The 16164-nt window shown below is 37.1% G+C and overlaps 2 protein-coding genes across 3 annotated transcripts in view; both read left to right on the forward strand.

Moving 5' to 3' along the window:
- Nucleotides 1-3749, forward strand: part of ARSJ (arylsulfatase family member J) — a 39727-nt gene extending 35978 nt beyond the window's left edge. For both annotated transcript variants that reach the window (XM_031596914.2, XM_090139216.1), the window contains one exon: nt 1913-3749. In XM_031596914.2, coding sequence (XP_031452774.1) covers nt 1913-3314 — 1402 coding nt within the window. In that variant the 3' untranslated portion in view covers nt 3315-3749. The remainder of the gene's footprint in view (nt 1-1912) is intronic.
- Nucleotides 3750-3848: 99 nt separating this feature from the next.
- LOC116231254 (uncharacterized) overlaps nt 3849-16164 on the forward strand; it is a 48521-nt gene continuing 36205 nt past the window's right edge. Inside the window, exons 1-2 of the mRNA XM_090139218.1 lie at nt 3849-4270; nt 5976-6055. Coding sequence (XP_089995344.1) covers nt 5981-6055 — 75 coding nt within the window. The 5' untranslated portion in view covers nt 3849-4270; nt 5976-5980. The remainder of the gene's footprint in view (nt 4271-5975; nt 6056-16164) is intronic.

Raw genomic sequence — 16164 nt, forward strand, 5'->3', positions numbered from 1 at the left:
AGAAACCCATAATTTTGGAAGTGCTCTGTAACTACTGCAGTCTGTTCTGTCTCAGCACCAGCCTATGAGTTTTGGGACAGTTGGATGGCAGGGCTCCAGATACACAAACTAGTTACAGATAGAAACAATGCTCTGAAAAAATTCCAGAGAGACAAAGAGGAAGCAGTGCTGCTTAAAGCAGAGGAGCACAACACTCAAAGCTTCTGCAGTTATTTAGTTGGACTGCAGCTTCTGGTTCTGTGAAAATAACAAAAGTCCAAGAATAAAATGGAAGTTAATACAATTATTACAGCTTGGCAGGCATTAAGAACATCCATGTTGCTTACTAAGATGTTATCCAGGCAGACATCATATAGAAGCAGACTAAGTTATTTATGGGCAGGCAGCGCTTAATGTTTTTAATTCTGTAGATAGCTCAGGAGGCCAATCAGATTGGCAGCATTAGCAGAATGCGTCAGGAAATCCCAACTTCTGTTACCACAAAATAGTAAAGTATTTTTGAGGAGGATTCACAGTGGCGAGGCAGCTCGTAGTTCTACTCGTGGCTGAGAATTTTGTCTGTTCTTATAATCAGGGAGAAGCCTCCTTTAGTTTACAATGTGCTGATACATTTTATTTGTGTTGTCTAAGGGTTAAAAACTGACTTGTGCTTAATTTTTGTTACTACTGCCCATGCTGAATTTATTTTTTAATGTTATGGATACTATATGTATTCTTTTCTCGTAGACTATGCTACAGGATTTATTATCCCATCCTTTAAATATACTGTTGTTGCAGTTTCCAAGTGCAGTATAGGTATATACTGTAAATATGTTTACCGCTATCAAATCATGAGGGATGGTAAAAATTGTATTCACCCAAATATTTTTTCATAATCATTGTGAAATGGTGACATGATAAAGCTTTCTGTGGAGGAAAAAAAAATGTATCTCAAAATGTCAGTGCTCCTGTATATCTAGATATTTTGACTAACTCAGTTTCTGACAGGAAACACTTCAGAGAAATGTTAGGCATAGACAGAAAATGAGTTCTGAACAAAAGATCCATGATAATTTCATCACTTTCTTTTCAGTGATTTCTCATAAACATCTTTAACTGTAAATTGCCTTTTAGTTAGGGCAAACCTAACTCACCATCTGTACGTGCTTACGCCTCTTCCTTAGGAGATGAATGTCACAGCATGGGACTGTAGGTGTTCCGGACTCCAAAGGGTGCAGAGCCAGGCCCCATCATGTCCATGCTGACGACTGACCCAGTTGTTATAACATTAGCAATGTCTCTGCTAAGTCATAGTCCATATGCATATTGCATGATGGATCATCAGAAATCTGATCATTGGGGCTTCAGGATTGTGCATGTGTTGTGAGAGCTGGGCCTGAGTCAGGGCTGTGGTACTTATTCGTGCTCAAAAATACAATGCAATCATTCTGCTTTCTAGGCTTTGTATTATACATGAGGGATACTGGAAAAGTCTGTGAGTTTGATTGCTAGCTTTAAAATAGTAATGTCTAACTAATGCTTTGCAGGCAGCTTGTTGCCTCTGAGATTCTCTAACATTGCTCACAGCTACAAGGAAATTAAAATGCTAAAAATGAGGCCAAAAGGGAGGGGAGTGTGTAATGTGCTGTGTCATGTTACTTGTTCGGTATTGTTGCCCAATGGCCAGCAAGGGAAACGCCACTCTTTTGAATGCTTGTGAAGTAAAACAGATGCCATTCTCCTGTTACAGCAGATTTAATAGTATAACCTTGTTAGTTTTTGACATATGCACTCTGAAATATTTCAAATAAAAATTGCTTCGTGCTTAAGAATTTTTTCTATCAGTTATATACGTGGGTGTCCATGGGTAAGAGCCTGAGGCTTTCCTTTTCCCCCTGCCTGATGCAAATGTCTCTCTCCTGCCTGCCCCCAGGTACCAGATACACACCGGCCTTCAGCACTCCATTATACGGCCAACCCAGCCCAACTGCCTACCTCTGGATAACGTCACGCTACCTCAGAAACTGAAGGAGGTTGGTTATTCAACACACATGGTTGGCAAATGGCACTTGGGGTTTTATCGCAGAGAATGCATGCCCACACAGAGAGGATTTGACACTTTCTTTGGCTCACTCTTAGGCAGCGGTGACTACTACACTCACTTCAAATGTGACAGCCCTGGAATATGTGGCTATGACCTGTATGAGAATGATAATGCAGCTTGGGATCACGACAATGGCATCTACTCCACACAGATGTACACGCAAAAAGTACAACAAATATTAGCTTCTCACAATCCCAGGAAACCTATATTCTTATATATTGCTTACCAAGCTGTTCATTCACCTCTTCAGGCACCAGGAAAGTATTTTGAACATTATCGATCCATAAATAACATAAACAGGCGAAGATACGCTGCGATGCTAGCTTGTTTGGATGAAGCCATAAACAACGTTACCCTTGCTTTAAAGAAGTACGGATACTATGACAATAGCATTATCATATATTCTTCAGATAACGGTGGGCAGCCAATGGCTGGAGGAAGTAACTGGCCTCTCCGGGGCAGCAAAGGAACATACTGGGAAGGAGGTATCCGTGCTGTTGGGTTTGTTCATAGCCCCCTTCTGAAAAACAAAGGGTCTGTGTGTAAGGAGCTTGTGCACATCACGGACTGGTTCCCCACTTTGATCACACTGGCCGAAGGACAGATTGATGAAGATATCCAGCTAGATGGCTATGATATTTGGGAAACCATTAGCGAAGGCAGACGTTCTCCACGGGTAGACATCTTACACAACATAGATCCAATTTACACCAAAGCCAAAAATGGGTCTTGGGCAGCTGGCTATGGGATCTGGAACACTGCAATTCAATCTGCCATCAGAGTGAATCATTGGAAACTACTGACAGGAAATCCAGGATATAGTGACTGGGTTCCTCCACAGGCCTTCAGCAATGTGGGCCCCAACCGCTGGCATAATGAACGTGTTTCTTGGTCAGCTGGCAAAACTGTGTGGCTTTTCAACATAACTGCTGATCCATACGAACGGGTGGACCTCTCTGCAAAGTATCCTGATGTAGTGAAACAGCTGTTGAGGAGGCTTTCACAGTTTAATAAGACTGCAGTTCCTGTTCGGTACCCACCTAAGGACCCACGGAGTAACCCAAAGCTGAATGGAGGAGTCTGGGGTCCATGGTTTAAAGAGGATGAAAAGAAGAAGAAGTCAGATAAAAGTAAAGGTGCTAATAAGCAAAAGAAGAACAAGAACAAGAAAAAAGCAAATCGGAAAAAAGGACAATCGTTACATTGCCGATCACGTCTTGCTGGTGGATAGACTTTGAGCATACTTTTTTTGCCAAGCCTAAGACAGCTTGGCCCAAGTTCCTTGAATTCTGACAGAATATACAAGAAATGCCTGTTCTGCACTATGGAGGAAAGCTGTCATCTTTTAATTTGTTCTCAAATTTCACTAAGATGAGATATTTTGACACTCTGCATCAAACATACATGAACATCCATGTGACAGACTTTCTCCTCTACAGGAAGAATGGTGCTCTTCCATCACAGCTACATTCCAGATAAGAACACAATTACTCCTAACTTCAGAAGGCCCATTTTTGATGGACAAATGATTGTTCCTTTCCTGAATTAGTTAGAATTTTTTGAGAGTCTGGAGTGGCAGATGTTTCATAGAGAGAAAGGAAAAACAAAGCTTGAAAACTTCTGTAGGTCTGAGAGTGTTAGCCACCAACCTGTGACTTTTTTTTTTTATAAAACATAGCAAAAATTGAAGCCAATGGTATCTTTTTTGGGGGGTGTTGGGGAGAGGAACATGATAGTAGGAAAGCTGCTTTGAATTAGACTGTGTTTCTCTTAGATAAACCAGAAATACTTTTTAAATTCTCTAAATGTGCTAACCTTTCCTCATTTGTAGTAAAACCAGAAAGTTGTTATCGGCACACATGAATAACTAGCACAGGCCATGTATAATTTATTATAGGCATAGGCAAAAGCACATCACCAAAGTGAATGTAATATTTAAACACTTTAAGATATCTATACTACAGTACATGCAAGACGTAATTTATTTTACAGCACAATACTTTCTTCTTTTCCATTAAAACTTTAATTAGTGGGTGATGCAAGGGTTGTTTATTTGTTTTTCTTTTGATTTTTAATTTTATTTTCACTCAGTCATTCAGAGTTTTATTCAACAGATCCACATCCTCAGAGTACTGTAAAACAAGGAAATGCTGTAGACACTGCTAAGATGAGAGGAGAATGATTCAGGTACATCATTTCAGTATGTATTTGCCTCCAATTATTTTGAATGTAACAAAGTGATTATTTAATTAAGTAATCACGTGAATATTGTTCAGTTTCTGTACAGAAGCTGGGCCATCTTTGTGTTTTGGGGGAAAAATCTACTTTAAACTTTTTATTTATGTGGCTATTAAAATAGTTTATTTTTATGGCATTCAGGAAAGTAGTCTGTCTCTTTTTTTGCATCAAAGATAACAATTCTGTCCTTGTTTATTTTAAACAAACTCAGTAAACTTTTTATTATTATTATTGTTTCAAGGATGATTTTGACATTTAACTTCTGGGGCAGAATTTCTTCTTCCAATATGTGTATGATTTGAGAGCTCCTTCACCTTTGCCTCCTTCCAGTATGTCTGTGAGGATGATTAATGGATGTACAGATTGTATATTTTTGGTGATCTGTGATAACTGATACAATACACATACACATTCAAGTTTCAAGATGAATTATGTAAAATAGATGATTCATTTGCTAAATAGCTGATAACACAGTTTGGTAAAATTTAAAGTAAGCAAGCTTTCCAACTACATCTCATTTGAATCAGAAATCACATTCATATAAATTGACTACAGTTGAAAAATGAAAACATTTCTAAAATCATTGCACACTAAAATCTGAACACGTTCAACATTCCAAAATGTCCCCAATCTTTTTAAAAGGAACTAACTGCAGATATATATATACTATCAAAACCTGGTAATTTGTAAATTTGCAGCTACAAAGCCGAATAAAGTTGTCATTAGCAAATATTTGGAAACATGCTGGTCAAATTTTAGAGTTACTCTATAATGCATACACTGAGAAGATCTAATGAGTGGACTTCTGGACTAATTACTTGTAAATAAAGGGATAATGTGTGTGCACGCGTAAGTGTTCAATATTGTTACTATTCTTTTCCATTGTGTGATCTCTAGGAGAACAATTAATCTTAGTAATCTGTCTACCTTTACTTACTTAAAATGCAGAACATTCAGTCATATTCATTGAGCCTTTCTTTAAGTGAATTTCTCAGTTCTTTTAAAGGTACTATTAATGTCATTAAAAGGAGCGATAATAACTTCTTCAGATATCATACTCCAAAGTGTCCTGTGTAAAATACGTGTCTTTGAGAAAACACATGGGTTTTTTTTGTCTTTGAGAAAAAGTGAGACTTTTAAAAGTAGTCTGCATCAGTTACTGATATACAAATGTGTGTACCAATAGACAAATGCAGGTATACTTTTTATGATGTATATTTCTAGTCTGGGAAAAAAATCTACATTTCAGGAATAAACATTAGGAGAAAAGTCAAGGAAGCAGGAACTGGTTTTGAAACATATGCTGTCTGGTATACATTTTAACACATAAATGATCATATTTATCTTTGAAATATGCCTGTGTTGAGTTCAGCATCAGTAAGAAACAGTAGCGTTTCTGACTTTCTGAGGTCATTTGGAAAGGGCCAAAATTAGATATGTATGCTAAACTAGATATAAAAAGGGATTAAGATATTTTAATTTATTTTAGCATAATATAATTAAGACACTATAGTAAAATGTTACACAATCAATGATTGTTCTTATCCATGAAATGTTTCATCATGGCTTTGGCTGTCTAAAGCAACCAGGGAACATTATTCTCTGATCATGTTTTATTTTGTGATTATTTATTTCTGTTTTCTTTTTTTCTCAGGCAAAATGAGAGTCTTTGAATGCAAACAGTGCAAAGCAGAACAGTGGATCAGTTCTTGTATGAAATATATGTGCCAAAATGTAAGTGTTTGTAGAGTATACATTAGGAGTACATTTTCTAAGGCTGCAGTGGCTGTCAGTTAGGATGATTCCCTTAAAATCAAAACTCTGATCTGCTTTAGGGCAAAGGTTAGATTTACAGTGGGTTTAAAATATGCACAAATTGAAAGCCTTCTTGAACCTTTTGCTGAGAAGATCATGGTGTGAAAATACCACATTGCCATTTTCCTGTCTACTTCTACTCACTACTCCTGTTTTCACTCCAGCAATACGTTGTTCTTTTGTTTTCAGTGCTACTACTCTGGTCTCAAACCAAACTTTCTGTGTAAAGACTTGTAAGTAGTACATTCACTCAAAGAGCAGGATTTCACAGGTTATTTACATCCCAGGATGTGTTATGTGTCCAGTCTCAGAGAAGATACGAGAGGTAAGCTATGCAAACAGTTCAAAGAAACTACTGAAACGGCAGTCCTGTAACTCAGAATCAAAAGCAACAGTCCTGCCAATTGCTGGACAGATGCACTAAGGCAGTTAATACTTTGCTCAGGATGATTTATTGTGCAAATTTTGAGAAGATCTAGAAAAAGACTTCACAGGGAGAATGGCAGGAAGGATCTTTTTTAAGTTATCTCAATTTCTAGGCATATTTAACAAATGCTATGGGTACAACAAAAAGCCAGCTCTGATGATAACTCTCTGATCTGATCTTAGAGATATCTAAGGGCCAGGGAGACAATATTACTTCCTTTTCCATGTATTGTTGTCAGCTGTGATCCTGGACAATAATCCCTACCAGAGCAGCCCCAAGAATAAGAAAGACAAATGCAGGGCACAGAGCAAAAAAGAAAAACATGAAAAAGGAAAAAACACAGAAACACAAAAGCCTTTCCTCAAAATCTGTGCTCCCCAAACATATTATTTCATGCTGAATTTCTTTTAAAAATTGTTCAGGTGTGAAAAATACTAGTTCTGTCCTTTTTAGGATTTCTCAATCTTATTCTGTGAATTGCTTTTCAGATGCTTCAATAATTTTATCAACCACTGTTACGTTAGCTTTCTGTTACTGTTGTTACTTAGTTTCACATGAAGTTGGAGAGAAAAATATTGTCCTGGCTACAGGTAAATACTAGTGGAAGGAAGTACTATGAATGATAAGTAAATCTAAAATGACAGTCTTTTTGTATGGATCTTGTTGTAAGAGGTGAGGGACAGTCCATGAGGTTCTGAAGCTCAGGAATGGAAGATGAGTTATCATAAGTAATGGAGTCATTAGTGTCTGAAGCCATCCAGCAGGTTTCTGTATCTGCTGGGACACACAACTGGTATAGAAAGTGAATTAAGCCATTAAACCCTGCAACTTCCTGTCTCTCTCCCTGGAAGTAATGGATGCTGATTGGATTTCAAGCTGATGAAAGAGCACTCATGCTTCCATCTATACAGGATTATATATAATGGGTTCTCTGAGGTATCGTCTAGACAACATTGAAACTTAGTTTTTTGTGGTCTTACTGCAAAGAATAAACAACTTTTTTTTCTTTCACTGCTCTGCACATTCAGCAGTGTGCACTCAATGCTTTTACACAGTCATCCACAGTTTCAAAGTTGCCTTTTACTCGTACAAATAGCATTAGCTTTTTGCATCACAAAGTGATACTGCAACAAAAGTTAGAGCATATGATGTCAGATACTGGGCAGCTGCATTTGGGACTAGGACCTAATGCTCTATTAAATTTTATTTTAATTGAAGTAGCTTCAGATTTGGTTGATGGCAAAGAGTAGCTTCCATAATGCAATTAGATTGAAGACATGGTTATGTCTGAATTCTTGAACTATAATGAGATACTGAATTCCTTCCAGTGGCATTGTTGAGTGTAAGTGTGGATGCTGGATCTACTGACTTTGACTACAAATGTCACTGAGAATTGGTTATTCTCTGAATGAGGAAAAATAATAATAATAACGCATGGTATGATCTGTGGGATTTTTTTTTTCAGATATAGAGATATGTGAGCAAAGAACTAATCTCTGCTGACTGTTGTTATCTATTATATCTGAGTCCTGAAAAAAATGGCTTGTCTTTTTTAGTATATAACATTCAGAGGCTAACTACAGGCTCTTTTAGTCATCTTGCTTTAAATTGAGAATATTCCCTCGCAAAGTAAATAAAATATAGTTTAGTTCATGTTGCATATATCATAAACTGTACTATCAGTGTGAGGTCCACTTTTCCAAAATATGGCATTAGCTCAGAAAAGTAGTCAGAAATTCACCTGTTGACTACTGCCTTATTGAACTGCATTCTTAGGACAGCACTGGCTTTGCTCTTTTTGCTCTCAATCATTTATTTTCTGGTTTCCAAGAAAAGACAGAGAATGCACATTCCAACAAAAAAAAAGAGCATAACATTTAACTTAGCAGGTAGGTAATACAAGCTTCACTTCTGTGTTCATTCCTGTAGAGCAACGTACTAAATAAAGCATTTCATTTCATTTCCGTGGAACATATTTTAAGTTCCTGATGAAGCAAAGAGGTTATGTAAAAGGCAGGCCAGTGTGAAAAGAGAAATATGTTCCCTTTCCCTGAGTTATGCTTGTTTTTGCCTCTGCCAAATGAGTTAATAATAGTAGATATAAATATAGCTTAAAGCATGAAAGAAGTTCTTATTTAGTTCTTGGATTTAAATGAGTGTTGTAACACAGGTATATTCCATGATACAGTTATAACCTATTTCATAAATTCCATTTGTATGAGTTAAAATCTAGGCAACATTATGAAAGTTTAGCTTGCAACCAAAGTAAAAGAGCAGATTAATGAATGTTTTTGTGAATTCAATAATTAATGGAGAACAGGGTCCTGAAGTGTCATATCAACATAGAATAAAAAATGTTTTTAAAATTCCTCATAAACATCAGTCTCAGTAAAAGTCAACTATATAATAATCTAAGATTACTATAGGCCATGATGTTTGTTGTCATTCCTTAGCTTTGTCTAAAAAGAACACTTTTGAGAATTACTTGACACGACCATGATTATTCTTCATTTAAATGAAACTTTGCTCCTGCTAATTAAGATTATCTAGCACAGAACTACATGCAAGAGAAAGTGAAGCGACCCTAAAAGCAGGAATGGCTCTCCATTAAAAGTATCTAATATGCAGTTTCAAAAAGGCATAACTAGTATCAGAATCCAGTATTTGCTGAAATCCAGTGCAGTAGACTAATCTATTTGTTTTAGGTAACAACTATCTGTTTTTGTTTTTTAAAGTGGCTAGAGAAGTAGGGAAAACATGGCCCTATGAGAAAAGAAAGAGTAGTAAGCTGTGACTGGTATGGTACACAGAATGAAAAATTTGCAAGTTGCTAAAAGGAACAGTTTGGGGGGATAAATGGAATGTCTTTATACTTTGCCTGTCATCACCTGTTTTTTTGTTGTTGTTTTGTTTTTTGTTTTGTTTTGTTTCCTAAGAAAATCAACTGTACAAGCTCTGAATACTGGCAAAACTTCAAGTCTGAGGGTGTAAGTAGTAATCTTTCTCCTTTGGGCAACCCTCTTAAATCTTTTTCTGACAGCACACCTCTTTTTGTATTGATTAGTTCATCAGTTTTCATCAGCAAATTTCATTACATTTTATCACTTCGCATGGAGTGAATAGAATTAATTTTGACAAGGAAAATGTTGAACCTTTTTGTTCATTGCTGTTTATCTTTAGCTAATTTCTTATGCTCTGAAGTAATCTCTGAGCAGTCTCTTATCCAGACCTATTTCTAGTATGCAAGAATAATTGATCTCATATTACTGTGCGTGTAGCTACTGAGGATTTGAAAATTACATTGAAATCCTTTCCTCACTGTTCTGACAGCAGAGAAGGGTATCCATTGTAGGCATGGGATAAAATAAAAGTTAATCTCCACAAAGAAGGGTTTGCAGGGCCGTGGACGGAGCACACAGCCCCAGCCTGCAGCACAATGCCTTCAGCAACTCACAACCTTGCAGTTGCTCTCTTTAAACTCAGTTTCTTTGAGATTTGTACTGTCACTAGATTTTCTGAGTTCTCTTTGAAAGGAAAAAGGCCAAATGATTAATTTTGCTTTTGATATCAAATGTGAAAATGTGCTTGGCACCCTTCTGTGTTGAACAGCAGCATAAGAACAAAATGTGCCTGGTTTGCATCAAACCTCCTCTGGGTTTCTGTAAAGGAGGAACATATCATGCTGCTTCCACTCCCACCACTCTCCTCAAGCTCTCACAGGTCAAGCTAGAGAGTCATTAACATGAAAGTCATTAGGGTTTTAGCATGTGAGTATGCCAAGCTCCAATAGAACAAGTTTAAATGAAACAGTACATCTTCTGGTTTCTACCACTTTCTTCCAGAATTTCATGAACTTGGGGTTGTGTTAACATCAGAAGATTTCCTCTATTGCAGATTCAGCAGACTGAGATACCACTGACATCTGTTTCCTTCTTATCCACTCCTGCAAAGGCCGGCATCAGGACTTGTAGTAGAAGACAGTCCTTGAAGTCCAGCTAAAATCATGTCTTTCTCAAATTTGTCATGATTGCTCCCAAGAAGTACACAGGCTTATACAGTAGACTTCTTAAATGCAGTGTCTTGCTAACAACACAAGCTTGCTGGGTTACCGTTTTCTGTATTTTACTTCCCATTTAATTACTTAAACCTAGTAAATTCTGTTTAATTAGAAGATAAAAGCTACTTGGCTAAACTTCAAAAAAAGCATCCAGTTCTGATTTAAAGCAGAAAAAAATATGAAAAATCTATTACTTCACATTTGAAATCTCTTGTAATATTTAATATCTGAGTTAAAAAATATGTGTAACTCCTTTCTAATTTTTGGGAGTTTTTTTTTGTTTGTTTGTTTTTCTGGCTATAGTGTGCTGCCTTTTGATGCCTTTGTTCCTAAGACTGAATAGTCCTTTGGCACCTGCTGTTTTCCTGTTTTGATTATACATCTGTATACAATCTTTAACTTTTTTTTAAAAAAAGCCAAACAGTTGGGATTCTTATAGTGTTCTTATGGCACTTTCTCCAGTTCTCTAGAAACTGAGGCATTTTTGCACACCTTCTTCAGTTTTTTGGTAGAAAAATATGAATGTCAGAATTGGACACAACATTCCAGTATTAATTTCATTCAAGCTGTATGAAGGAACAAATACCACCTCCTCAGTAGTAAGGTGTAGACCTCTGCCTCTGATGAAGTGCATGTCCTCTGTGACTCTTGGATTAAGGGTTTTCACACCCTGACCATTAATCCTAATACAGCTTTATCCCTTGTTATATTCATTTTGTGCATCAGTTCAGGAGTGTTAGTAAAACAAACACATTCTGTTGAATTTATGAAGTTTGCTAAACTTATCAAGTAACTTTCATCACTTTATGGTTGCCCTGACCCCCTTGCTGTATATCACTCCACCAGCCTTTGTACCTGCACGTCTTGTCTGCAGTCATTTTGCATGGGTAGGACACAGTACTGATTCCCATGAAAGTTTTTCCTTTTCATCATGATTTCTAATTGCTACATTGAAGGCCAACCAATAAGCCTTTTGCCAGTGCAATTTGGTGTATGCTTTGTTTGCAACATCAGAGTTACAGTAGCTTGTTGATTGCTTGGTTCAAACAGCAAAAGTTTTGCACAAAATTGTGTAGGGAGCCTGAACCTCCTGTGGTGGATGGCAGCAGTAATGTTCGAACATTGCCCTGCTGGCAGCACTGAGCCTAGAGCATCCCCTGCTGCTTTGGTCTCAGGATGGCACTTCCCAGCTGGGGAGCCTGGGCAGGGAAAGGGCTTCAGATATCCTGTGCTTCTGTTGTTCAGTGTGTCTCTTACCCCTTGTGTTTTTAATTTTTACACTGGGAAATATATATATTTATTTATATCAAAAACTTTTTTGAAACTTCCCTGAAAAAAGGACTTTGAGATTTTCTCAGAGCAATTCCATTACTTATTTCAAGTTCCATAGCCTTTTTCCAAAAGCCCTCTGAGCAAAACAGAAGATGACACTGTATCGATAGAGAGGCTATCAAATAAACTTACTATATTTTATATCCCCAGAATAACCTAATAGCACCCATGCTTATAATCAGGTAAGATACAGAGTTTTTCCTCTAAGGTGTAAATTTTTCAAAACTCACTTTTTCTCTTTTCATGAATCATGGGAATAGTCCCTGTTTAACTTATTTAAACCACATGTATTAAATTTACTCAAACATGCTTCATGGTAGCATGCAAGCTGAATGTTCTAACAGCTGCTTTCTCCAAACGGTACATTTTGATCATGTAAGTGAATATTCAGTGCCATAAGATAGCTGCTTTCCGTAGCCATGGACAAATCTTCATTCTGATTTTCCTGGTTCTGAGTATGCCTGGTGATTTATCATTGCTGAGTGATGAAGCTTGCTGTGTGTCGCTGAAGCACTTAATGTGATGTACTACCTAGTTTTTCTTCAACTGTTCTCCTTCACTGCGTGTACTCTTGGTTTTGAGCACTTACTGTACGTTTACTAAATCTGCCCTTGCAGTTCACAGTGCAGGGCACTATGTCTGTCCCTGTTTTACCTACAGAAAATGAGACACAGGTTGTTCCAAGGTGACAGAGGAAGTCATTGGCAAAGGCTGGCAAAAGCCCAATGTCCTGAGCTGTAGACTAATGTTTAAACCATAAGGTCAGCATTCCTCAAACACTTCATCAGATGTGACTCTTCTGGAGTTGTGTAGCAGCAGTAGTTAAATCAGAATGCAGGTACTGCTGGTTGTCTCGTTTGCTTTGTGTAGCTGCTACATACTGAATTTGGAGATGAAGAGAGCTAATGGATGCTCTCCTTGTCATTCTAATGGATTCAGGGGGTGAAAATTACCTTCTAAAATACACTGCTACCTGTGTCCACAGTTTAGGTGGGAGGAGTGGGGAGTAGAGGAATACTGAGGGCAACTTAATAATTTGTGTCCTAAGACCTTCAACTGAATACAAGATGAGTTATATTTTCCCCAGGATAATATCAAATATATTTGTAGAACTGTCTTCTAATTCTATAATTTATTCTGTCTCTAACTACATCACGATATCATTTTGCCCATTCATTCACATTATTTTTTCACTTGGTACTTTCTGAAAATAGAAACAAAAGTACAGTTGTGTGCAAGGGTATCCACAATGACAAAAAACATTGAGAGCTTAAGTAATGTAAAATAGGGCAAGTCTGACACTTTGTAGGTACTGCTGTTCACAGGTCTAGGTGAGATATTTACTGGCTTAAATGAGTATTTCATGAATTACAAATGTTGGTACAACAGCAGTAAACCAAAATGGCTATTTATTTAATTAGAGAGGGTAGATGTAAGAAACACTCTCGGTGTAATATCGCCAGCAGTTGCTTTTATCCCCAGAGGTAAAGGCATATCAACAACTCTCTCCCTCATTGTCTCCTGAGAAAGAAACCTTGGAAAGGTGTGAAAGCATGTTTCTAGTGCTGCCATGAAGATTTATCAATCCAGTAATTTAACTGTGTGCAAATATCATAGCTCCATAGTTTACTTTAAAGAAACAAAGACTTGTGTTTTAATGTATATAAACTGTATCACATTATCCAGCACTACTTACACTGCAAGATCTCAGTGATACTTTAGATATCTGCTATTCATTACAGTCATGGTAGATTTTTCCTGATTCCCTCAACCCTTGGTCTCTCAATTTTTTCTGCTACTGTGTCTTTTTTGTCTTTCTCTTCATTTGCAATCTTAAATTATTTTCATTATTTCCCTTAAAAATAGCAATTCTGTTTGTATTTCTCAATCTGTATTGGTTCTGTGTTTATGTTTTGAAGCAATGCAGATATTTCCTGATCTGTCATACGCAATAAATAGGTTACCCTGTGCAACTAGATGGAAGATTAAAACAGCAATTTGTTAGTTAGTTGAAGCACAGGCTTTTGCTAAATTATCCAGAATGCCTTTGCCTGACCATCTGTTTGAAACGGAAATGAATCTTTGGCTTTAATTATAAAACTCTTATGGATATTATTTTTCTTTTCTTCTTTTTCTAACTGGGTTAGAAAAAAAATCCTTTTGGAAATTGCTTGAAATCTCCCTGAATTGTATGAAGGGTGGGTAGGGTTATCTGGATATAATAATATTTTTTTATTAGTCTTCCTTTTAATAATTTTAAATCTCTTCCTGCACTTGCTGCAGGTTGAGGCAAAAGTCTCTGTTACCAAACTTTATTTACAAATTTATTACAAGATACCATGTTATGAAGCAGTCCAAGTACAAAACATGTTAAACCATATGGAAAATCCACTGCGATTTTGCTAAATTGTTCCAATGTTTAATTACACAGACCATTAAAAGTGTGCACCAACTTTCTAATCTGTCTTTCTAACTTCGCCATCTGGTCCTCATACCATACTATAATTTTTCAGGTGTTCCCCCTGAATTTAGGGACTAAGACCAAACACAAAAAGCTCCTACTTCAGGTGCTGTTCTCCAACAAAGAATTACCTGTCTCAGTGCGTATGCGTTTTGTAGATATTTTTTAAAAGAAAGATGGAAGTCTTATTATTTTAAATTAAATGACTGTGTGGGAGGAGGAGGAGGTTGGTGTGATCCTTTCTGGAGCTCTTAGCTTCAATTCTGTACGAAGCACTAAGAGGAGCTCTCCTTTCCCTTCCTCTGAGTAGAGTGCATTCATGTTGTCAACAAACCATTCTCCATTTGGTTTCTTCTAGCTGGGCTGGCCAACATGCATACTGCATCCAGCACATACTTTTCTGCCTACCCATTCTGAATCATAGCACTGTCCTAACTTGCATCTTCTGTTGTGCAGGGCAACAACTCCTTTTTATGACCAAGAAAAAAAAAAAAAGAAAAACAAACTGAGTTTTACTTCATGGCACGTTTTCCAGCTTTGCTAGAGAATTTGGCCCTAGCGAGTCACTAAGACCTTCAGCAAGGAGAGGAATCTGTTTCCTGCCAAGCTGTCATCCTGAGCAGAGGCCAACTTGTAGCAGTTCAGTGTGGAGATGAGTCAGTGAAAAATGGACTTAGGTAAACACTGTTAACTGATGTTACAGAAATTTCTGCAGTCTCTCCAGAGAGAGCTGCCTTTATTTCTTCATCCAAGAACTACAGAACTGGGGAAATGTATGAAAACTCATAATTGAAATCCTAGGCTACGTGCTGCTCTTCTCGTAACTTTTATCCCTTCAAATTTCAGTTCTTACCTGTCTTCATTCATCATCTGTTTGTGCATGTCATCACAGTGCAGACCTACACATAGCACTGGTTGTGAAAAAGAAAAAAACTGTTCATTCTCTTGAAAGGAACTCTAATTTAGAACATGCCAGATTCCCTTTTTATCTTCTTGAAGGTATTTTCTCTCCAGAATGACCAAGGTTACTTTTACCAAAACATACTTTATTCAGATGGTCTCATAAAATTCTTAAATTGAAAACAATATTGTTTTAAAATAAAACTTAAAAAGAGATTTTCTTCTTTTGCACAGCTAGCTTTTACTGTACAGAAACTGATCCTGGCAAGACATGCATAGTATACTTGCATTAAATAAAGACATTTGCTTTTTAGGAGAGAAATTTCTCTACTCTTACATCATGGTCAGTTAGCTTGTACTTTTTAGGCCCATTCAATGTTTTGTACCACCTTTAATTTGTTGATGTGATTTTGTCTCAATATATTTGAGCCAACACAGCAGCTCCATAGCCATTGCTATCCCATGCAGAGGATAAGAATATATACTAATATGGTTTATGTGGGGACACCAATATTCTCTTTGCCTGCACAGAGGGAATTGTCTTCCATTAAATTCTGCTTGACAGAAGATAGAGAATCCTTCCTGCACACTTTGAAAGTGCTTGAGCATAGCACTTCTCTATTACTTTTGAATTGTGTTGGTCTGCTTGCCTTGTAATTTAACAGTGATTTGTACAATCCTTCTTTCTAAGCAGAACACTCAGACCTTGGATGTCATTTCCCAAAGTCTGTCATCTTAGTGCTCCCTGCCACTGTTAAATCAGGCTGTGTTTTTTTCCTGTGTGCTGTCCTTTTACTGTGTTTGCACAGGAAGTATATTCACACTAAACATTTCATGCAGCCTTTAAAGAG

Source organism: Phasianus colchicus, chromosome 4, assembly GCF_987193195.1.
Source record: "Phasianus colchicus chromosome 4, bPhaCol1.hap1.1, whole genome shotgun sequence".
Taxonomy (NCBI): domain Eukaryota; kingdom Metazoa; phylum Chordata; class Aves; order Galliformes; family Phasianidae; genus Phasianus; species Phasianus colchicus.